This window comes from Phyllopteryx taeniolatus, chromosome 6 (genome assembly GCF_024500385.1).
Source record: "Phyllopteryx taeniolatus isolate TA_2022b chromosome 6, UOR_Ptae_1.2, whole genome shotgun sequence".
NCBI lineage: Eukaryota > Metazoa > Chordata > Actinopteri > Syngnathiformes > Syngnathidae > Phyllopteryx > Phyllopteryx taeniolatus.
In genome coordinates, this window is record NC_084507.1 from 25,936,987 (window position 1) to 25,960,832 (window position 23,846).

At 41.6% G+C, this 23,846-nt stretch overlaps 3 protein-coding genes across 10 annotated transcripts in view; 2 read left to right on the plus strand and 1 right to left on the minus strand.

The window, feature by feature from the left end:
- The first annotated feature begins 2,827 nt into the window (after nt 1-2,827).
- Nucleotides 2,828-7,514, plus strand: LOC133480066 (DOMON domain-containing protein FRRS1L). The gene is made up of 5 exons (XM_061777719.1): nt 2,828-3,377; nt 4,334-4,418; nt 4,531-4,669; nt 6,253-6,499; nt 6,576-7,514. Exons 1-5 carry the CDS (start codon nt 3,185-3,187, stop codon nt 6,746-6,748), a joined length of 837 nt encoding a protein of 278 aa, XP_061633703.1. The 5' UTR covers nt 2,828-3,184; the 3' UTR covers nt 6,749-7,514.
- Nucleotides 7,515-8,255: 741 nt separating this feature from the next.
- On the plus strand, nt 8,256-19,629 carry tmem245 (transmembrane protein 245). 6 transcript variants are annotated; one of them, XM_061775523.1, is made up of 18 exons: nt 8,257-8,905; nt 9,509-9,626; nt 9,777-9,872; nt 10,492-10,605; nt 11,293-11,493; nt 11,568-11,737; nt 13,287-13,310; nt 14,229-14,333; nt 14,436-14,518; nt 14,594-14,684; nt 15,179-15,277; nt 15,357-15,488; nt 15,572-15,694; nt 15,763-15,908; nt 16,468-16,568; nt 16,651-16,825; nt 17,612-17,806; nt 17,890-19,629. In XM_061775523.1, the coding sequence occupies exons 1-18, from the start codon at nt 8,306-8,308 to the stop codon at nt 17,951-17,953; spliced, it is 2,637 nt and encodes an 878-aa protein (XP_061631507.1). In that variant the 5' UTR covers nt 8,257-8,305; the 3' UTR covers nt 17,954-19,629. The 6 variants fall into 6 exon arrangements, with proteins under 6 accessions (XP_061631512.1, XP_061631507.1, XP_061631513.1 ...); XM_061775526.1 differs by having other exon boundaries at nt 8,258-8,905; nt 17,905-19,629; XM_061775528.1 differs by lacking the exon at nt 9,777-9,872 and having other exon boundaries at nt 8,256-8,905.
- Nucleotides 19,630-20,440: 811 nt separating this feature from the next.
- The window catches only part of galnt1 (UDP-N-acetyl-alpha-D-galactosamine:polypeptide N-acetylgalactosaminyltransferase 1), a 52,436-nt gene continuing 49,030 nt past the window's right edge, over nt 20,441-23,846 (minus strand). For 2 of the 3 annotated variants that reach the window (XM_061775531.1, XM_061775532.1), the window contains exon 14: nt 20,441-23,062. In XM_061775531.1, the coding sequence (XP_061631515.1) occupies nt 22,916-23,062 (147 nt within the window). In that variant the 3' untranslated portion in view covers nt 20,441-22,915. The remainder of the gene's footprint in view (nt 23,063-23,846) is intronic. The other variant, XR_009788828.1, reaches the window with a different exon arrangement.

The window sequence follows — 23,846 nt, forward strand, 5'->3', positions numbered from 1 at the left end:
AGGACTGCCAATCAATACATTTTTTAAAATCAGATTAATGACACTTGAATTTGGATTAATCACGTTTAATCACAGGCACCAAATATACCACACACAGTACCACATTTTTGCTTTGAGATGATATTTTAAAGCTTTGATGAAAAGACAGTTCAATGCTGCACTGTATGCAAATGACTTTTATTTTTATTTTTATTTTTTTTTCTCCTCCAAAAGTCCCATCAGGGTGACTTTTGAAGCAAAATTTGAACCAGTCTGAGTCTCCTCACTGATCTTTGCACTGGCTTAAGCATTGACCTGATCACTGACCTTATAGCAACCTGTACCGCATTTCAGATATCCATCCACGGTTAAGGAAAAGGACCGTGTGTGGTCAAAATAAATTGTGTGATTAATCTGAGTTTCTACATGATTAATGCAATTTTTTTTGTGTGTGTGTGATTAATTGTAAGTTAACGCTTTAACTTTGACAGCCCTAATTCAATTATAACCAAATAAAAATACAGCAAAAGCTAAGAATAATTTAAATTAAGAAAACAACAAGCCTTCCAGCAATCCTGCCCTGTGCAGCCGCACGTTATGCACATGCCAGAAACTGCCACTGCTTGGCTCAATAAAGGTTAGGAACCTGCTTTACCCCTAAATGTCAGTGTCATAACAAACCAGCAAACACGGTGATCAAAAGACTGAGACTTAGGCTGGGTCGGAATGTTTGGTGGTTTATTGCCTTTTACTGTCTGATTTAAGCCGGCGGATCCTTCACAGCATCCCGGCCTCACTCCACATGTCCAGACATACAATTTGGCGTGAAGGGCCCGCAATTTTTTGCATCGTATAAGTGGTGCGAGCTGATGGTCGGGCAGAGGACGGCTCCAGGCCTCCGCTCAAAGCAGCCCGTGTATTTGAATGAATCTGGCGGCCATTGTTGTGCTGTCACCGAGTCGTCCGTCGGGCCCAGGAGACACACCGCTGACATTTGACAGGCCGGCCCACCACCGCCCCCCACCTCATTTCTCTCTCTCTCTCTCTCTCTCCCTCTCTCTCTCTCTCCTCATGTCAGTCCTTCACCGTCTGGTGATGTGCCATGCAAGGAAAGGTGTGTGAGCACTTGCGTTAATGAGTGGCCCTTTAAGGCTATTAAGATAGGATTGCTGCGCCCAGAGTTCCTCATTACAGGCACTGCCCTTACACAGAATGTTAATTGGGTAGACGGTGTTTAGGGAGGCTTATGCGTAGACATAATTATAGAAGCGTAAACAAAAAATATTTGAGTGAATTGAGGAAAAAGAGGACCTGTTGGTCAGCCCTATTTGCATCTAAGGAGTCAGAGGATGATGATGATGATGATGATGATGATGATGATGATATGGAAAAACACCCTTCATTCCTGCGCGTGGGGTGTAATGTTCAAGAAATTTATATAGTCCATGGTTGTAAATGTTTAGTGTCTGCAGACACGAACGTGTCACATCAGTGTGACACTAGCGCTCCCTGCAGGTAGCTAGCTGAACTGTGCATCTTCGATTAGTAACAAAAAATGCAATAAAAATATTATCCTTCAATTTAAGAGTCCTATTCCAATATTATATTTTTTTAACAAAGTAAACATGAAAAAGAGAAGTAAAAATTGAAAGTAAAATTTAAAATTAAGTATTTTGCCCAAATATTCTCATTAGTTTTTTCACCCTTTAGTGTTTCCCCAAATACATTCCCGTATTAAATATATTTTACTACTAATAATGTTTGATGCTCCTGACCTGAAGAGATTTTAAATTTACAAGGAAACAAAAAAAAAAAAAACATTTAATGGGTGTACTGGAGAAATAAACAGAGGAAATAATTTTGCTAATTAAGTGCAAAATACTCTTACAATATAATACAACACTGTCAATTTGCCTTCAGCAAGCCAGAGAAAATGGCTCCTTACATAATATTATGGGGAAATTGCCTCCGGATGTAATCAGGCTACTTTCACAAATGACAGCAAAACTTTGCTCATACATAATTTAAAACACTCACTTGTATCACCGTTGTTTATTTATTTTTGTTATTCAACGCATAATATTAAAAAGCAGACATGCGGTGCAATATACGTGTTTCTCGCAGAAACCTCTGAAGTGGCTTTATGTCACCATCGTGTGGACGAACTCTGAACAACATCCCAGATAAAAGACGTGTAATCACATTTTAAATTAAAAAAAAATATTTGAACGATTGAACATATTTTTAAATAAATACCCATTTTGTTCTAAGCATTAAAAAAAATTTAAAAGATAGATTTAAAATATTTTTAAATTATACAATATTTAATAGCACACGAAATATATTTACAATATACAATTAGTTATTATTATGTTGTTATTGAGATATATTTTGGTTTTATATTACTACTACATTTTTTTAAAATTAATCTAGGATTTCTCCACCAGTGAGTACGACATTTTCACCCATTGTAAATTTAATATTTTTTTTTTAAAAATCCATTACATGATTATTATTAATATAATCACAGAAGATACCGTAAGTAATGTAACGTGGGCGAGCTGGAGATCAAGGTCTATGGTACCATCATATTTAATGATTGTTTCTTTTAAACTTCCTTTTAAATTGTGCATTTTGAGACCAAAAAATAAATAAATATATATATATATATATATATATATATATATATATATATATATATATATAAACTGTAATACACCCGTGGTGCGTTAAAAACCTTAGCTCAACAATACTTCTATTATTTCACGTGGAGTTTATGGTGACGCAATTTCTCATTGGAGGCCATGTTTGATGTTCGATGGAGAGGAGAGGATGTGGACGAAACCATTTCATCCTGACCTCCTCGCACACTAAGTAAGAAAACGAATCTCAACGTGAGGCAGCCCACTTTCGACATCGCCGTCTTCGTTCCTGAAAGGATTACGACCAATTAGACGGCGAGATGACAAATGCGGCTAATTTCTTTTTTGGTTATCTTCAATCTCAAACTCGGGGATTTCCCCCCCCCCCCCCCCCCCATAATGAGTGCGATGATGCAATCCTGCTAATAAAAACCCATTGACGACGAGGAGACTGGGAATATGGACACCTGCGACGGGTTTCTAACAAAAATGACAATCAGCTCTGATGTATCCCCACTTTTGTAGTTCAGCGCATAGAAAAGAATACAAATCGCAAAGCAGCCATGATATTTGTGCTGTGGCCGCTGCTGATTCACGGCAGCGGATGGCGGGGGGTCGCGCCGAGCCCGACCGACGAGGGAGCACTGCGGGCCGGCCACGGGGAGCACGGAGAGCCGGGCCACCGGGAGCACCACAAGGACTCGTACAGCACCTTCGCCTCCGAGTTCTTCGAGTCCAGATATCTGTCTGATGACGGTCAGTATCCTCACCTCACCTCGAATAATAGACAAATGTTGACGTTGATGGAGCAGAACCCCCCACCCCCACCGCCACCCCTCAACCCCCTCCTCCTCCTTCTCCTCCTCCCAAGGGTGGACATCCCACCCAACCCCCAGCCCCCATTTCTGCATGTCAACAAAAACGTTCAGTACACGCTTGCAAAATGTCAAACACCCTAAAAAAGCCAATCTCATAGAACAGGAAATGATGTCAAATATGCCAAGAAAGTTTTGAGTTCTCTATCTGAATACATTTTGAATTCTTCAAAATATTGTTTTTATTTAGTATACTTATTGTACTTCATTTTATTTCAAGGGCAATTAATTTTGTGAATATGTGGTACAGCAATATTCTCAAGTAATATTCATTATTTAGAAGGATAAATTTACACACATTTGCAGCTGGAATTTTCACAATATGTAGAGGAATTTTTCGATTAATCAATGAAGAAATGAAGAAAAAAAAACATTTCATTTCCATCCCTTTATTCAAAAACAGGACATTGTTTCAAATTGGCATTGCAGAAAATCTACAAACGTATGATTCGGTGCCTTTGGGCAGTACCAACCTTCATAAAATAGGCAAAAACAAAATAGGCAAAAAAACGTGTACACTGTGCTTGAATATCAGAAAATAATACTAACGGTGCATATATAATGATTCAGTTCAAATGTATTGGACATGAAAAGTAAATGCAATTAAATGTACATAAATGATTAAAAACACACAAGTCCTAAAAATTAAATGCAAACTTTTAAGTTCAATAAAACTGAACTGTACTTAGGAAGTGATTACAAACAGTATTTGTTTTTCATTTGCATTAATGTACATTTGACTTTCAAAAATAAGTGTTTGTTAAATGTAAAAAAAAAAAACCACACACTTACGTTGTCATAACAATGATACACAATGCTGATTTTGCATAATTGCAGGTTATCCTTTTCCCACCGCCCCACCAGTGGACCCCTTTGCCAGAATCAAAGTCAGCGACTGTGGTGTGACCAAAGGATGCATCAGGTAACAGCAAGCGTGTGTCCTTTTTCTATTTTGAATCCTCAAATAATCACACAATATAGCCCCTCGAAAACACGTAGGTTAAATATGAAGGTCTGATGCGTTGTGTGGGTAGGTATGGAAAGCCCGGGTGCGATGCGGAGACATGTGACTACTTCTTGAGTTACCGTCGCATTGGGACAGATGTGGAGTACGAGATGAGCGCCGACACTGACGGCTGGGTTGCCGTCGGCTTCTCCTCTGACAAAAAAATGGTAAGCATAAGTCTTTTTTTTTTTTTTTTTAACTGCTCCAAAGGTCAACTCTTTCCATCATTGTCAATGAATATTTTACACTTTTACTTAAATTATTATTATTAATAATTTTTTATTTGAAGTACGCATTACCATACCTAACCAATTTGGTTGTTTTTAACATGACAGTATATATTTTTTTAATCCTCTGAGCAAGAACTCTACTTGTTTAATAATAATAACAATAATAGATACTTGCTGTAGATAGCGCTATTAAAGTTGAGATTTGTACAGGATTTTGGTTGCAAATTTCCTTCTTTTTGTATTTTTTAAAGGGTTTCCAACACAATACTTAATACTTACTCATACTTGTTAATTGTTCACTCATCCAGTCAACATTTTTTACGTTTGATGAACTTTCTGGTTTCATAACAAAGCAAGAATCATGGGAGATTTTACAGAATAATTTATCCAACATGTTATCTTGAGTTGAACTTCAGATCTTGGACAGGACAGATTTTTCTCATGTCCTATTTTTTTTTCTCTTTAATAAATAATTCTACATGAACATTGAGAAAGAACACTTCTGGGGTTTCAATGGTGTCCATTTTTCAGCACAATGTGGCTGGGGCAGCTAAGGTAAAAATCCATACATGTTCTTTTTATCGTTCTAAAATGTTTACCCAACCTTCTTAAGTTTGATTAAAAAGCTTAACATTTAAGTTAAATTCTGATATTTTGCAGGGTTTTAGGCACACATTTTGACCAATTTTCCTCACTTCCTGTGGCAGAGGCATTTAGGGTAAAATAAACAGTGGCTATAAAAAGTCAACACACCCCTTTTCAAATGCTAGGTTTTTGTGGCATAAAAATGAGGCCAAGAAAACTCATTCCCAATGTTTTTTTTCCTCATTGATACGAAACATAACCTGTACAGCTCAATTTGGATTGTTGTAATATTTTTGAGAGGGGAAATAAAAATAAACAGCTTAAATAATGTGGTTGCACAAGTGTACACATCCGCTTATGTGAATGTGGCTGTGTTTAGATTAGCTTTTTTTCAAACTCATGGTAAAAGAGAGTCAGCACACACCTACCACCATTTAAAATGCCTCTGTTTAACTTCAAATAATTTTCAGCTGTTCTAGTAGGCTTTTCCTGACTTTTTTTTTTTGCTTTGCTTTCTATCAGACGCCTGACGGTTTTGTGCTTACACTGACAACTATTTGTAACTGCTCATTTTCATAATTCCTTCTCACCTTGTCAAAGGTCCCAATTCTAGATGAAGAAAACACCCCCAAATTGTGATGTTGCCAGAAACCATACTTGACTGTAGGTACGGTGTTCTTTTGGTGATGAGCAGTGTCGTGTTTGCATTAAACATACCTTTTAGAATTACGGCCATAACACATTCGTCGGACCATAACACGTTGCCCCACATGTTTTGGCGGGTTTATGTAACTCCTTACATGGCAAATGTGATAGAAAATACAACCTTTGTGGTTTTAACAACTTACTGAATGTCAAAACAAGGAATTTTGGGTGCACATTTCAACCGCTTTTCCTGGCCTTCTACACACTAATTACCGGTCCCTTTTCCTCAGGGAGGCGACGATGTCATGGGCTGCGTCCACGACGACAACGGCCGCGTGCGTATCCATCACTTCTACAACGTAGGCCAGTGGGCTAAGGAGATCAAGAGGAACCCGGCAAGGGACGAGGAGGGCATCTTCGAGAACAACCGCGTGACCTGTCGTTTCAAGCGGCCGCTCTACGTGCCGCGAGAGGAGACGCTCGTAGACCTCCACCTGTCGTGGTACTACCTGTTTGCTTGGGGGCCCGCCATACAAGGTGAGTTGGGCCCTTTCAGTGATGTTTACCTTTTGCGTCCTCATCATCTGGCATCATCTCATCTCTCGCCCGACAGGCTCCATCACTAGACACGACATCGACAGTCCTCCGGTGAGCGAGCGCATGGTCAGTATTTACAAATACGAGGACATCTTCATGCCTTCCACAGCCTACCAGACCTTCAACTCACCCCTCTGCCTACTGCTCATAGTAGCCCTCACCTTCTACTTGCTGATGGGAACACCGTGAAAACGGGAGTCGGGTGGAGAAGTTGTAGCAGCAATAAAACAAGTTGTCATTTCTTTGTGTGCCCCGCACAGACACACTGTATTAGAATTTTTAAACAAAATATATCTACGTACGCTAACAGGACAGTTATATTCGGTTACTAAGAGGACTGCGCACGTCAGTAGATGAAATCACAGCATGCGCTCGGAAATTATCGCCGAGAGGAGCATAAAAAGAGCAGATGGCAAATATTTGCTGGCTCATGATTAACTTGGCTCCAGGACATAAAGCAACCAATAACAGCCTGCATCCTTTTTTTTTATTTTTACTTGATCACTCCTCTTTTTTGGTCTGCCTCATGTATGAATGTCACCGAAGAAATTATGTGACAAAATGTTCGGAGCGACTTTTTTGCACCCCCGTTTATGGCACTTTGCCTTTGTATGCACATCTGACTGTTTCATATTTTTCACTTCATTTTATTCACCCATTGGGTTTGTGCAACGGTATGGTGTTTTAAAATGTGAGTCTGATAGATGACATGCTAATGGCAATAACTTACGACTATCTTTTTAAAATGCTTAAATGGCTGGATATGCTCAATAAAAGAAAAAAAACTTAAAATTCATTATTTTGTATACATTATGCAATTTTAATCGCTAAAGGGGATTTGAATTTTAGGGATTCAAATTGTATGGTAAATAAATAGTGCATTATACATCAATACACTGTACTATATGTAGTACGATACCTATATACAGTTAAAAAATAAAATGCTACAAAAATGTGTTGTATTGGTAGAGTGGGTTTTCTCCGGGTACTCCGATTTCCTCCCACATTCCAAAAACATGCGTGTTAGCTCAATTGGAGACTGTAAATTGTCAGTAGGTGTGAATGTAAGTGTGCTAGTTTGCCCTGTGGATTGGCTGGCGACTAGTCCAGGGTTTACAGTCAGCTGGGATAGACTGTAGCACAGCTACGATGCTTTTACATAGTAGTGTATCTTTTTTAGAATCCATTGAAAAACAATTTCTCAATCTACTATTTAGCGGTTTGCGACGTTTGTGCTCACGTGCTACGTTTGGTCATCTCCTATGCATGTCCTCGGGGTTAACCCCACCACACAAAACCTAGTGACGCCCCTGTCCCCAGTTGTGCGTAATGTTACGTCATCAGTATGTAAATGACGAGATATTCTTTAAAGTGCTATATAAATCCAAGCATATTTCATAGTTTGTGGGTACTTTTCAAGGTCGAAATTTCGTCAAAGGTTTTTACTTTTTAAAGACAAAAGAGAGAGTTCCTCCAGCTAACACTGCAGGGTGCCACTCACTGCCCCAAGTACAAATGTGCGTAGTTAATTATTTTAGTAATATCAATTTCTACACATTAATGTTTATGTGGTTTAAAAGTCTTACAAGTAAACGTAAAAAAGACAATTTAAAAATGACACAAACATGACTGAGTCAAGCTTCTCTTCTAAACTACATTTCCCACAGTGCCCTTCGTCAGTGTCACGTCACGCGTTTTCCTTTCACACGCAGCGTGTGGCATCACGCAGAAGAGTTTGGGGCAAACATGGCTGACGAGGAGGACTCGTCACCGGACCCCGCCGCGGGTCTTACGCCGGGGAGCCCTCACACAGGGCGCCCTCACTCCGTGTCGTTCTCCGAGAGCGTCCCGCCGACCGTAGGAATGGTTAGCCAGCTGCTCACCCAGCCGTCGTCACTGAAGTTCGATAAGAACATCAAGCAGGCCTTCTACAACACCGGGGCTATGATCTTCGTGGCTATCTGCTGCGGGGCGGCGGTGCTGGTCTACTTCATCCTGGAGGCCTTCCTCCGGCCGCTTCTCTGGGCCGTGTTGTGCGGCACCTTCCTCCACCCCTTCAAGCACTCCCTCGCTCGGCTCGGACGCTCTTGGCTCAGCGGCCTGCAGGACACCGGCACGCCCATCGTGGTGGGCACTCTGCTGGTGCCGGTGTGGTGCGTCAACCACACGGTGGACTTCCTGGGCCGGCAGGTGCTGGAGAAGCTCCCCCTGGTGCTGGCCATCGGAGCCGGGGCGCCGCTGCTCTACGTCCTCTACCTGTCGTGGAGCGTCGTCGGCATGGAGGTGCTTCTCGGCCACCTGTGGGGGATCATCGCGGCGGGGTTGGATTGTTTCCACGCCATGTGGGTGAGTGGATTGCCAATGACAGCTGGGTGCTCTCCCCTTCCTTTTTTGTTTGCATATGTTCCCTTTGTGGACAGATAAAGATAAAAGTTGCAGGTCTGGTGTCACAAAACAGATACTGTGTTTCAAATCAAAATGAAAATGTTTTATGCTTTGATATGAAGCAAATCTCCTTGGAAGTAATCCCCCTGGAGTCGAACACACTTCATTTCCCAGCCTTCTCTGCCACGCCTTCACGCAGGCCTGAAAGGATTTGTTTTCCCGAATCCGCCGCATCTCTGTCGTTACGGTCATCTTATGTCATCCGGGTCTTGAAAACGGGTCCCCGATGACTGTTTAAGGGGGTCACCCGTTGAGCTTGTAACATTGGGAAAAGGGAGATCTTCCTGGGAACTGTCAGATGCTCAGGGCATTGTGAGCAGCTACGTTGTAATTTCTTTGTAGACTTGTTGGTTGATCGTCTGGCCCACAACGAAGGTGAACTTACTTTGACCTTCTAAACATTTTATTTTTATTTAAAGCCTGGAATGAATTAAACTAAGTTAAAGTACCTCTTTATTTTTTTTAGGGATGATTTCATTTCTGTCTCGCGTTTTGTGATCGCAGGTTTGCACAGTGGTCGTCGGCTACTTGTTGGCAGTTTGCTTTAAGTGGAGTCCTTACAGTGAAGGCTACTTGAGGTCCGCCGCCCTGCCCGTGTGGACCACTTTGCTTTTCTACATTGGTGAGTCGAAGTAACGAGAGAGAGTTTATTTTTAGTACACCGGGTGCCTTCAGTCTGACACTCTGGGCTTTAAAATGTTTCACATGGCTCGAATACAATAGTAGTCAAATGTTCGTCAGATCAATTAATAATGGTCAAATTTTCATCTAGTGTCTTTGACGGGCTCGTGGAGGGTTCCTTTATTTGTGGTGGTGTTGCTGCTGCTCATTGTGGGCTCCCAAGAGAAGCCTCCCGTCCCTGGCAGAGGTGAGGCTTGTTGACACGGGCTTCACGAACGGGGTTTTGTGTGTATGATTTGATAGCTGCGGCCTTAGTGACAAACAAGATAGTTGTCGACCATAGCAAACACTATTATGTTTGCGTACAGTGTTTTTAAGACAGAGGTGATCCTCAAGTTCCATTCTTGTGACACGTCGTAACCCGATTTTGTACGCAATGTTCTACTACGCTATGCTAAGGCGGTACGAAAGTCACAATTATAGTAATAAATATTTGTATGAAAGTCACTTTGAGGCCATACATATGAAAAACACTAACAAAAAAGTAAAAATGATTTCTTTTGTACTTGTGTGGTGGGCTTGCGCAGTGAAAGGGGGGTCAAGTGCTGCACGACTGTAAAAAGTAGTTCATCGCGTGGCGCTTTATTTCCGACGCAGATGGTATTATAAGTGTTTCTTTATAATATACAGGGGTTGCATTGTAACTGCAAAATGTACACCAATGAACCTCTGTGTATTAAGTACACCTCCACATTCTCATGGGATCCAAATAAAAGCTGTTTTTTTACAGGTCTAGAAAAAACTGTTGATGATGTCAGAGAGGTGTTAATGTGATGGTATGATTTTCTGTGCTATGAATTCTTTAGGTGAGCTGCCTGGGCGGGTGTTGTCATTTGCTGCCAACACGATTTACATGGCCATCTCCTGTGGAAGCCTGCACTCCAAAACTGAGCCAGCTGAAGGATGCACCGCAGGCAGATGTGGGTAGTAACGCGCTACATTTACTCTGTTACATTTACTCAAGTAACATTTTCCATAAACTGTACTTGTCGGAGTACTTTAAATGCACCGTACTTTTTACTTTCACTTGAGTATTTATGTGAAGAAGGATCGATACTTTTACTCCGTTCCAATGATCGACATGCCGTTCGCTACTTTATTCATTCTTGGACATGCGCGTCTTTTTAGACTGCATCTTCGACTTCCGCATCGGGTGCCCATTGCGCCAATCTGCACACACCTGCCACCATTTCAAGTGCCCACATAAAGTTGAGCTGTTCTACTCGGCTTAGTTGAATTTCCCCTTGAGGGACTGCAATCACTATCATTTAGGTCTTATCTGTGGTGTAAAAAGCTGTGAAATTATTTATCTTCATCTTATTTATTCATTTATTTTATATCAACTGTACATTTTGGGGGAAAAAAAATATGTGAAAAGTTAATCTCTGGCCAATCATTTCCAGTTACTTAGTTTTGTGTTGAAACTGTGTTCCGTCACATGAGCGGACAAACCCGTGCTTTTGGAAACAAAGCCTCCTTGGTAGAGGTAATAAGAAGACATGACATACTTGTGGCGGTTTTCTTCATTACAAAAAAAAAAAAAAAACTTGATTTAAAAACTTCCTGTTTCTCTTAACATGAATATGCCCTCTTCCCATGTGCTCAAGATGGCAACGACTCAGTGGGCAACCTCATTGCCACCCCAGGGTTCCCTCAGAGCTCTAGAAGAGTAGCATCCGGTCTCTTCCAGAAGAAGTCCTCCCACAGGGCCAGCGACATCTACTTCATCCTGCTGGTGTGGGCCATAGTCCTTGTCCAGATCTGGCTCAACTTGTGGGTCCTACAGCTCCTGCCCATCCCCGTGGCAGGTAGCATGCACTCTGGCAGTCTGTATTTTCCGTCTCATATGTACTGTGCGCCTCACGCCTGTGTTAATATTTAGTGTGGGTGATGAAGAAGCTGGTGGTCCATTTTGGCTTGAAGAGCTTTGCGGCGAGGACTCTGAGCTCGTGGTGGACTGTGCTGGAGAAGTTCAGGCGGGAACGAGAGGATGCTCTGCTGCCGGGTCCGATCAAAGGCTTGGCTCAGTTCTTGCTGCGTATTGACACAAAGGTAACGCTTGTCCTTAGTCCAGTTATTTATGTGGTCATGTCCTCAAGAACATAGGTGTATTGTGGACCCTCTCTCAACACAGAACTGGATTGTATGACTAGGGTGCACTGCTATCTCATTTCATTAGCTGTTTTATTCTGTTGTCTATGATATCGGATACCAATTTTGATATTCAGAAGTCATTTCATGTGGACATTTTTTGGGTGTGGTTGACCGATATTTTTCCATCCCATTGACATTGTTGAAAGTAGTCTTCATGTGGACGCTGTTTTATCGTAAATGATCACACCCTAACTCGACTATTCTTTTTTGTTTTTAGCATTCTACTTATCATTCTCTATTAGGGTTAACATACTGTTTAAACCGGACGTTTACATACACTTGGTAACAATGTTTTTTTCCCTCCTGACTGTCTGACATGCACTAAAGGTTTCCTGTTTTTGGTCATTTGGGATTAACAACATTATTTCTGTTTGCTAAATTCCAGAATAATGAGAGAAGGCTTTTTCTTAAACATTTTTTTCATTGCTTCCTTCAAAGTCAGAAGTTTACATTCAGGAGGATTACAGTGCTTTTAAAAAAATTGGAAAAACCCAGATGATGGCATTTCTTCTGTGCTACACCTGTAGATTTGTCTAAACAAGGTACACTTTAAACATGGCTTCTTTGTCTAATATCATTGGAAAGTCAAAATAAATCAGCCAAGATAGCAAGAAGAAAAGTGTGGACTTGCTCAAGTCTGGTTCATCCTTGGGTGCAATTTCCAGTTGCCTGAAGGTGCTGTCTGTTCAAACAATTAGGAGGTGGGAAAAAAAAGCATGTCTTTTCATGTATTGTATGTAAACATCTGCTTTCAACTGTATGTCCTCAAATAGTGGCCTTTAGTTGCTCAACTTCAGAATGTATGACATTTATTTGAAGTAAGACACCTTTACTTTGTACAAATGCGTGTGAAAGGGTTAATTACTTGGTAGAGAATTTTTACTTAGTGTTACGATGGCAATGTGTTACGGGTTCACTTGTCGTTTCATTTTTGGTTCCTGTCAATGATGCTGTTCATTTGGAGGTGGAACTAATTGTCCCCAGCTTATGTTCAGCACCGACGGGTATGATAGACACACCTGGCTGAAAAGCATGGCTGAAAGACTTACTGGTCGTTTACTACATCTGTCAGGTTTGCCCTTGCTGCACAGCTGTAAGACCATGCTGATGTGTATGTTGTATGTTTTATTAATAATGAGTTTCTGCATGGATGTAGGAGGAGACAGCTGTTTGAGGTGAGATGTGTGTATACACTTTTTAAATTTGGGCATAGCGTCCGATTAAACTTTTTCTAGGGTTGCACTGTTACACTTTACCGTTAAAAGTCAACACCCCGCCAATCGCCCTGTAATTAACTCCTTGCTTTCCGCGTGGCTCCTTGTGGTGTGCACCCACACACACACACGTGTGTTGTGTTGTCGTCACACGCGGGGGGGGGCAATGTGCTTACTGCTGCACGAATCTTTCCAATAACAATCTTCCCAATGTCTCTTGTCTCCTCTCCAAGCTGTGGCATTGGCTTAACAAGCAGGTAATGACTTGGTGATGAGAGAGGCTGTTTGCTAAGTGTGTGTGTGTGTGTGTGTGTGTGTGTGGGGATGAACAAAGGAAGGAAAACAAGATAAAATATTCATCTATGTGTGTGTGTGAGAGAGAAAGAGAGACAAGGCACATGCTTGGATTGGCTTTAACTCATTTATCACCTTCTGTCTACACGTTTGTCCTCTTGAGTTCCTGCTTCAATATTTTAGTTTGTCCTCACAGGAAGCTGCAGTACAGAGTGATGGTACTTTATTTTTTGAAAACAGTTCCACCACTGCTTCTACATCTTACATCTGTGATGCTTTTGCTTGAGAGTGTGTGGCTTATGTAGACCACTATGCAGCAGAGGGCAGTGTTTCTCAAGGGTGTGAGATAACAACTGCAGAGCCTGAAATTGCACTAAAATTTCAACTTATTTAGACGTAGCAGGGAAAATATAACTCGACGTCTCTGTGCTGGCTGCCCAGTACAATACGACATAGCTCGAATGAATCAATGCCATGAATACCGTATGAGTTGAAAGTACACCAGAAAATCAGCTGTTTGGTCTTCCAATGTAGAAAACTTTATTTATCTTTGTGGGCATTTAAGGGAGCAGAGAGCGGCACAGTTATTGGCACGAGTTTACAACATAACTAACATAAATATATAAATACCGGTGAGAGTATAAATAAGTACACAGTGTGTGTTTACATTATTGCACTTCTGCATGCTGAAGTGGTAGGATGTGTGTGTATGCACGCGTGTGTGTTTGGTTTTTGCTTTTGGCTCCTTAAGAAGTATGGCTTCAGGTTCCCAGCCGCATTGGAAGGACACTGGTTTGTCCACGTCCGACCCCTTTGGTTTTGAAACCCTTCACTTCTTATTTCACGCTTTTCCTCTTCTCCCCTTTGTGTCTTCCATGCAGATGGTGGTGTGGTTGGAGCGCTCGCTGGATAAAATCATCAGCATCTTCATCATCATCCTCCTGGTCACAGGGACCCTCCTCATGGGGCTGCTGCTCACAGCAATGGTTGGTCGTTTTTTTATTTTTTTTTGTTAATACCTCCATAGTGAAGGCAGCAGCTCATCTCCGCATTACAGAAATATAAATAATATGGTCGGATGCATCCAGGTTCACCATGAAAGCGCTCACATCATTGACGTCACCAGTAATCTCATCAACGAGACGGTCTCCAACCACCCAGAATGGGCAAAGTATGCTATTTCCGATTTATAAATGTACCGATCGCATCTGGTATCTACCTTCTCTCTTCATCGGCTCCCCTCCAGCTTGCTGCCAGAAACCCGTGTGGTCCAGAAGGCTTTGAATTCGGCGGCCACTAACGTCTACGAGCACGGGAGAGAATGGATAACGCAAAAAGTTGGCATTACACTTTCTTGTGCATTGCTTCTCACTCACACTTGTTTTGTGGTGGAAATATATATATATATATATATATATATTTCTTACATTGTGTAATTGGCGAGAGACTGACATTGAAGCAAATGCTATTTTATGTCAAATACTATTTATTTAGTGTTGATGCTAAGCATCAAGCAACCACCTGGGCATGCACGATATATCCAGTACCACAGTACCTCGCCCTCCAAAAAGATTCTGTCCATTTTTTTGTGTTTGAATGTCGTTATCTTAATGTCGTTAAAAGGCAAAAAATCTGCCGATCTGAAAAGGGCTCATATCGACCGATTAATCGGTCAGGCCCGAGTTCTTATATAGTAAGATGCAGCCGTTCATGGCCAGCCATTTGGGGTCATATTAGCGCGATAACTGAAGATTGTGACGTATTACCCAGCATCCTAGTCTTCAGATTGAGCTTTTGGCGTCCCAACGTGTGACGTTTTGCGTGTGCGCAGCTTCACAAGATGTTAGGAGACAAGGTGAATCACACGGACGTGATTGAGAAGCAGGTGCTGGAGCTTTGGGACCGACTCTACCACTCCTGGTTTGTGAAGGTAGCGATGGAGGCAGGTGGGCTGGTTTCTTAATTATTATTCTTATTATTACTGAAATTACAGACACGTTTGTTCGTAGAACGTGACCCACTCCGGTCGCTCTCGTGGTTCCAAGTTGAATATTCAGAGAGCAAACAGCTGGTTGGTGGACATCCTGGACTGGAAGGACATCGCCTCCTTTCTTCAGGAGAATATTGAGACTCTGTGGTCTGTAAGTGTTATTTAATATTTGAAACCAAATGCGGGTTGGTTGTAAAAGAAATGGGTTTGAAGGTCGAAGGGGTTTTCTCTCAGATTCTGGAGTCTCTCTGGGTGGTGATGAGCAGGAACGTTGGCCTCCTCATCTCCACGACCACCACGCTGCTCACCGTCTTGTTTCACAGCGGCACGGCTCTGCTCAACTTCGTCCTCAGCCTGGTAGGGAGGCTCCTCCTCCTGTCTTCTGTGTTGCGGCGGTGCTCAAATACATTGTTGCGTAATCTCAGGTGATCTTTTTGACCACGCTGTTCTACCTGCTGAGCTCCAGTGGAGAATACTACAAACCTGTCAAGTGGGTCATCAGCCTGACCCCCCTCTCGCAGCCAGGACCTTCATCCAACATCATTGGGCAGTCTGTGGAGGAGGCCATCAGGTAGCACTTCACGAGAAATTAGGATGATTATGATCTGATGATTATGATTATAGCTCATCTTCCTGTTATCTGTTTGCAACACTATCAATGTATACGTCCTTATCATTAACACCATTCTCACTATTATCATATTGTGAAAAATATTGGCATTTTATGTATTGTATCATGGTATTTTTACAATCTTAGCACTACTAAGTACTAGTAGACACTCAAATTTTAAATCTACAGTTTATTATTGTTACTCTTACTTAGTTTTTATGATTTTATGGTTAATGGGTAATTCATATGCAATCACTTCTAAACATTGCAATTTTTAGCACATTTTTACCATTAATTATATATATATTTTTAAATGATTAATTAATACAATTTTAGAATTAATAAACATCCATATTTCCGTTTGATGAAAAGTAAACAATATAAATAAAGTATGTGGACTAAAGTGTATCATTCTAGATTGACTATTATTGCCTAAATGATGATTTTATTGTCAGAACTTTAGTACCGTGACAGAGATGACGTATAAATGTAATAATGTCAATAATGTGTGTTTGCACAGAGGCGTGTTTGATGCCTCTCTGAAGATGGCGGGCTTCTACGGCCTGTACACTTGGCTCACTCACACCATCTTTGGCATCAACGTGGTCTTCATTCCTTCAGGTGAGTCCAGCACCAGACGCGGCCCGTTCTCGTCATCGCTTCCTTTGCTCTGCAACCTTCTTTCTCCCCCCCCCCCCGAAAGCCCTGGCCGCCATCTTGGGCGCGGTGCCCTTCCTGGGCACGTACTGGGCCGCCGTGCCCGCCGTGTGCGACCTGTGGCTGGCGCAAGGCGAAGGTGTCAAGGCCGCTCTGCTGCTCGTCTGCCACATGCTGCCGACCTACTTCGTGGACACGGCTATCTACTCGGACATCTCGGGGTGTGTAGTGCAACTTTTGTTTTAATGGGCATCAATTATCCACAGATTTTTGTTATTTGCTGTCTGGCCTGAGTTGTCAGTGAGAGTTATTAAATGAATACACATATTTCTTCAAATAAAAAAACCCATTCTAAGTGCTGCAGTATGCCGATGAAAGTGTTAATGGAAAAATTGTGAAACAATTTGAATATTTAAATGGAATTTGTAAAAATAAAGGCCTAAATACCTGATATACTCTTTTTTTGCAATACATTTCACAGGCATATATTTTTTATCCCCTGCAAAGAATAACTAATATTATTGTGGCTTATTGAGAAGCTGTCACCGTCTGCTTCCACCGTCCGTATATCTGTATTATAGTGCCCCCAGGTGGCCATGGTGCTCACACCAGAAGGACCAGCACAATGTACATTGAATTGAAGTAAAAATGTGGCAAAAAGAGTTTACTTTTTTTTTTTTTAAATCGTCATTCCTGTATGTTTTTATTAATTTTGTTTTACATTTTTGCTGTTTGTGGGAGGCTTGAACAAATTAATGGAATTTTAATTCATTTCAATTTTGCAATTGTATTTAATATGTAAGTAAATGGAGTTGTGAGCTTTGTCACGGAATGAGTTGACAAGTCAAGGTTTATTTGTAAGAGCAAATGCCTCTCCCCTAAAAAATGACTCATACTGTTTGCAGTTGAGTAAATAAATCACCCTCACCACTATGTGAGGAAATACACAAATGAGAATTTTCCTTAGAGTTACAGTTTATGTTGACACTGTGTGCGTGTGTTCTCAGGGGGGGTCACCCCTACCTGACAGGCTTGGCAGTAGCGGGCGGCGCCTACTATCTGGGTCTGGAGGGCGCCATTATTGGTCCCATCCTGCTGTGCATCTTGGTGGTGGCGGCCAACATCTACAGCGCCATGCTGATGAGCCCCAACTCCGCGGCCCCCACGCCCATCCAGGCGGGCTGCCCCCAGCCTGGCAACAGGTCGCCATCGCCACAGCAACTGGCACGCTTAAAAGAAGAAAGAAAGAAAAAAAAAAAACGTCTATCACACTCTTTTTATGTAGATTTTTCCCCCCCAGGCCTTTGTCAGAGTCGACGCCATCCGTCCTGAAAAAGAGCAGTGAGTGATGGCGGGTTGGCGGAAAGACTCGACTGCTCCTTCCCCCCGTGCGGCTCCGCTACGCGGGTCCGGCGAGATGGCGTCGCAAGGAAGGGCGGGTTCACGGTCGCTCACCCACAATGCTTTGCTGCACCATCGCTCTGAACAAAACGGTGCCTGCGGCCATCAATCAAAAAGATGATGCGTACCACGCTTGCCAAAATAGTTTTTATGGTACTTCTACAGCGTGAGATGATTGTCGAAACATTTCCACGTCGGTACCTCTCCTCACATTAAGACTCACGTAGTCTCCAGTCACATTGTACAACAACTTGCTTCCAAAGATTTCTCATGGTCACTCGTGTAAGGTTGCAAAGGACCACAACATTTGGTTATGTTTTAGAATTATACACAATAATGGAAATAATCAGTTGGACAAGTTGGATACTTTCCATGACAATTAATGAGAATTAACTGGAAATTTGAGTCATTCTAATTTAAAAATCAACATATTTTGAAAGCTTTTTGCCGTTATCCTCCCCCCATGAACAACAAAATACTTTTTGTGTTTGACATAAAAAAAAAAAAAGTTTGGAGATGCATGCTTTATTTTGGACTACATGCATGTGCAGTGTTCTTATTTGGGTCTATTTGCACTTTTTAAAATTCTAAACCTATCCTTTGCTGAAAAACTCAGCATTTTGGTGTTGCGCTAACAGACACCCAAAGATGATCATCTTGAGGTATCTTGGTGCCAAAGAACTATGTTGACATGATGGTTGGAGCTTCTATTAGGCAAAGCCATGTTTAGTAGAAAGGTGATTGATCGATTGTGGCATCTATAGGCAATTTTAAATAATTTTAAAATATATCACAGCAGGGCTCCAGAAAAATGTTTTTTGGGGGGGATTAAAAACCCTACAAAAATGCAAACATGCATGCAAAGTATGTACTTTTTAAAATCTGACAGGAGAGTTCTTGGCTGATTTATTTTAACTATTTGACTTTAATATAGATTATAATAAACCAACCTGAACATTTTGAAATTTCCAGTTTATTCCCAACATTGAAAATCTCATGTATTTTGCAACCCTACCCATGTGGCCATAAAAGTAGCACTGAGTTTGCACAAAATGTTTGCTTTAATAACAATGCACACCTGCCTGCTCTCCATGACCACGTTTTCACATTTGTGTTGTTTATAAAGAAGAATAGAATTGTGAAATGTAATCCCAAGTGAAGTGTTTGAAAATGACATTTTAGCCCAGCATATAACTCGAGAAATGGTGACATGGTTTATCTGATAAGGCACTGAAGTGGAGTGGGCTAGCTCTTTTTTTAATGTGCAGAAATGAATAGCGAAAAGACATATCTTTATGGTCTCACTCACGGTTTAGTTCCATTTGTTTTTCTGTTAACCATAACATTCTGAAATTGCAGTCAAGACAGCTTTCATTAGATATTGATTGGATGTTTGTGCTTGCTTATTATTTTCACTACACTAGCACTTTAAGAGTACTACAGTGCTTATCGCCAAGTTTGTATGTGTAATAGATGGTATAGGACATTTGGTTTGTTGGAACAATTTTTTTTTTTTTTTGGAGTGTGCATAAACAACATCTGTGCTTACCAAATTAGTTTTCTTTTTATTACCGTTTTCCTCAAAAGACTGGATATGCACTGCCAAATAAAAGTTTGATGTAAATGTGTCCCTGTAATCATTAAATAGATGTACTTTTTTTGCTGGTTAAAAAAAATAGATGAAAAATATGTAGTTCATGCATTATATAGTAGAATTATTCACTTTTGATTACATTAGTGAAATGACCTAGCAGCACAATGACTTAGTGTGTACTGATGAACTACAATTAGTTTTTAAATTTTTTACTAAAACTAAATTTAAAAAGAAAATGGATAATTATACACAATGCATTCTGCGTTCTTCTTACACTTAGCTGTCAGGATGGCTGTAAGCATGGTTCATTTAAATGTTACAACTTTTGCCAAGCGAGGTTCGCTCCACGCTTTGTGTGCAGAAAACGACTGATAAAGCCCCATGTTGATTTCATGGTCCCTATTCGAGGCGCACGCTTCGCTGGAATGCTGTGAAATGTTTGATGCAAAAAAATGGATTAAAAAAAACAGCTAAATGGATTATTCAGTATGCAGGAGCAGCACACAAAACAGAATAATCATACAATATTTAACGTGTATGGGAAACACTGTACTCTGGAATTTCTTGCTGATGAATAATTAATCATAAATTGAAATCCTTTGCGGGACCGTAAAAATAGTAAAAGATGGTAAAGTGTCATGCCCCCATCACAGAAGAGCACATCAAATTATTTTTCAGTTAGAAATTACTCCTACTGTATTAGACATCTAGTGTCTGCTGATAAGTACATTTAAAATAGCTTTTTATGTCTGTCAGGCACTTTCAAATAACCTTAAAATGCATGGCTGTAATAAATTCAGCACTGTCAAATCAAGGCTGAGGAAAAATAAAATCACGTAGGTGATGGTTGTCCTTGACAGGTCATGTAAATGCCTTCACTTTTATTTTCTACATTTGGATGCGTTCACTGTGGAAAAAGCCACACGTGTCAGCACATTTCAGTACAATCCAAACAGCACAACAAAATGTCCTCTCAAACCACGTCACAGTCGCTCCCTTGAACCGACGCTAAAGGATGCTTTCGATGTGTGTAAACACCTTTGCTGCTGTCTTGGGAATCAGTCACTCATTTCCCACTCCCAAATCGTAGAGTACCTAGTTCACTAAAAACGATTCCAAACATAGTCGCTGTGTAGGGATTTTTAGTGGGGTAAAGGTCCTGGATTAACAAAGCAGCCCCAGAACACCATACTGGTCAATTTTAAGTCCACAATATAAAAACCCAATATCGAATTATTAGGTAATTAGGAATGCATTAATGATTCTGAACACAATGAGTGTGTTCAAAATCATTCATTCATTGCCTATTCCAGTTTTTCAACGATATAATCCACTATACAATAATCCCTAAATAAGTAGTGGTCGTGTAGAGAGTTTTCGTGGACTAAAGGTCCTGAAGTGGCAATGCAGCCAGATCACACTGGTTCATTTTTAGCGGACGCTTTTAGTGAACTATTACATTTTTCAGTTACCTATAGTCCCTAAAAACGTGATTAGGGAGCAGAGAATGAGTGAATTATTCCGAACCGAGCGTGGAAAACTTAATGACATCACAGACTTGCAGTGATATGTAAAAAACAAAAAAAAAAACATGATGGATGTTAGTGCCGAACTTAACTATGAGATATGACGTAAAAGCAGAGTAAAATATGACAAGGTGCGATATGCAAAATGTCTTCCTCTCAACTCTTTTGTGCCTGAATGATGACTCAGAGGGACCCTCCAACAGGCGGTGTGAAGAATTGTTTCACAAACAAACAACTGGAAGCAAAGTTTGGTCAGTAGCCTAAGATGGCCGAAGCTCATTGACACACTCCACACTGGAGTGTTGCTTTAAAGCAGGGTTCCCAAACTGAGCCCCATTTTAGTTTTTTTTCCATTAATCTGGTCACCGATTGTCAGAGTGAAGCAAAAGTTGTATGCGGTGTTCAGTGTATCCTTAGTACAGCACATCGATGGCAATGATGGTGTGTCTATTTTAGTAACTTGTGTTTAGCACATTTGCCTCACTGACGAGAGGTTCAGATGTCGGGTTGCCCCTCGCCCAAAGTTAGCCGAAATAGGCTCCAGCTCACCTCACCTGCGACCATAATGAGGACAGACATGCGCTATGGAAAATGGATGAACGGTCGCTTGTCTTTATGTGCCTTGTGATTGGCTGGCAACCAGTCCAGGGTGTACGCCGCACTTCGCCCGTGACCCTAATGAATACAAGTGCTATATAGTAAATGGTTTGATGTCCATGTGAACACATTTGGGGAAACCCTGCTTTAACGTAAGGACTAGGGCCCAACCGATATATTTGTTTTTCTTTTACGCCAATACAGATTCCGATGATTGGCTGAGTAAAATTGCAATAATTAATCAGCCGAATAATCATACAAAAATATATAATGAATAACTTTTTTTTACTCCATTAACACCCACAGTAAAGATATGAATTAGAGGCAGAACATCTGACTGTTTTACAATATTTTGTCCTTTAGTATTAGTTTAACTTTACTGTTTTGTTTGTTTGAAAGTCATTATTTTTGCCTTCTGCTTCGTGTTTAAAATATATGTATATAATAATAATAATAATAATCAGCAAAAATAAAGGGCTATATCGGCCAATCGGTCGGGCCCCAGTGAGGACCCAATGGACCCAAGGGTCAGACTGGACGTGTGTGAGTAACTAGGCAGTGAGCAGTGTGCTAGCTTCTATGGACAAGAGACAAACATGTAAAAACGGGACATAGAAAAAGTATATCACATCACAATTATTTGTCTTCTTAAGATCACATTTGGACCCCCCCTCTTCCCTGGCCCTTCCAACCCCAAAATGTGCACAGTCCTTTGGGGACACTTCGGGATCCTGCAGGGTGTACAGACGAGGAGACGACACTAGAGGGAGACACACACTGTAAGGAGGCACACAATGGAGAACAACCTTCTTCATAGGAGTTCGTGTTCACCACTCATGACAGAATTAAATTAAAAAAACAAAACAAACAAACATTCAAGTCACACACACACAATTTAAGTGCACACACTCCGTAACAAGAGGCAGTCAGTAAACGTTACATGATGACGTGACAGGTGGGCATCAATGTCTTTCTGCGGCCATCCAGCATCTCCTGGCGGGGAGTCTTTTCCTCCGTCTTCCTCCTGAGGATGCAACACTGCTCCTCGAGGTCGTACCGTCCCAGGTGTCCTGCTCTCACATCCACACGGAGCGCTTGTATCATTCTGTTTGGTTTTTGTTGTTTTTTTTTTTTTTTTTTAAAGACAAACATTCGGCCCCGTGTGCGTGGGAGTGCGCGTGCGCCGTACGCCATCAGAAGACCTCCGGTAGCGTGACGTTGCGGAGGAGCCACTGTTGCGAGCGCGAGTGCGTGCAGTCTTTGACGCTGGGCACCTGACTGTCCTCCTCGCTGGCCTTGTCCAAACACTGGTTGCTGTTGACGTGCACCAGGCTCAGCTTCTGCACAACACACGCAAACACAAATGTATGCGTTATACAACATTCACTCTGATTTACCACAACAACACGATCGCTTTGGAGTTCAAACAGTGGCGGGCTGGGCATTTTGGGACCTTCAGAAGGGACTTACCCCACTTAATCCAAGAATCCATCAATATTATCCAACACCGCAATGCTATATTAAATAATAATAATAATAATAATAATTAGTGCCCTCCTTCATGGGGGTTATGTTCCTGACCCCGGCAATAAGTGAAAATCTGCGATATAGAAACACTAAAAACCAACAACAACAACATCCATCCAACCATCCATTCTCTACCGCTCTATCGGGTCGCGGGGGCAGTAGCTTCAGCAGGGACGCCCAGACTTCCCTCTCCCCAACCACTTCATCCAGCTCTTCCGGGGGGATCCCGAGGCGTTCCCAGGCCAGCCGAAGGACGTAGTCTCTCCAGAGTGTCCTGGTTCGTCCCCGGGGGACATGCCCGGAACACCTCACCAGGGAGGCGTCCGGGAGGCATCCGAATCAGATGCCCCAGCCACCTCATCTGGCTCCTCTCAATGCGGAGGAGCAGCGGCTCTACTCTGAGATCCTCCCGGATGACCGAGCTTCTCACCCTATCTCTAAGGGAGAGCCTGGACACCCTGCGGAGGAAACTCATTTCGGCCGCTTGTATCCGGGATCTTGTTCTTTCGGTCACGACCCACAGCTCATGACCATAGGTGAGGGTAGGAACGAAGATCGACCGGTAAATTGAGAGCTTCGCCTTTCGGCTTAGCTCTT

Excerpts from the sequence above, each read along its gene's own strand:
- LOC133480066 (XM_061777719.1), top strand. The coding sequence starts at position 3,185 with ATGATATTTGTGCTGTGGCCGCTGCTGATTCACGGCAGCGGATGGCGG. Across the intron at positions 3,378-4,333 it reads CAGATATCTGTCTGATGACG|GTTATCCTTTTCCCACCGCC; the intron begins GTCAGTATCCTC and ends GCATAATTGCAG. Across the intron at positions 4,670-6,252 it reads TCTCCTCTGACAAAAAAATG|GGAGGCGACGATGTCATGGG; the intron begins GTAAGCATAAGT and ends CCTTTTCCTCAG.
- tmem245 (XM_061775523.1), top strand. The coding sequence starts at position 8,306 with ATGGCTGACGAGGAGGACTCGTCACCGGACCCCGCCGCGGGTCTTACG. Across the intron at positions 13,311-14,228 it reads GGCATTGGCTTAACAAGCAG|ATGGTGGTGTGGTTGGAGCG; the intron begins GTAATGACTTGG and ends TCTTCCATGCAG. Across the intron at positions 14,685-15,178 it reads GAGAATGGATAACGCAAAAA|CTTCACAAGATGTTAGGAGA; the intron begins GTTGGCATTACA and ends GCGTGTGCGCAG.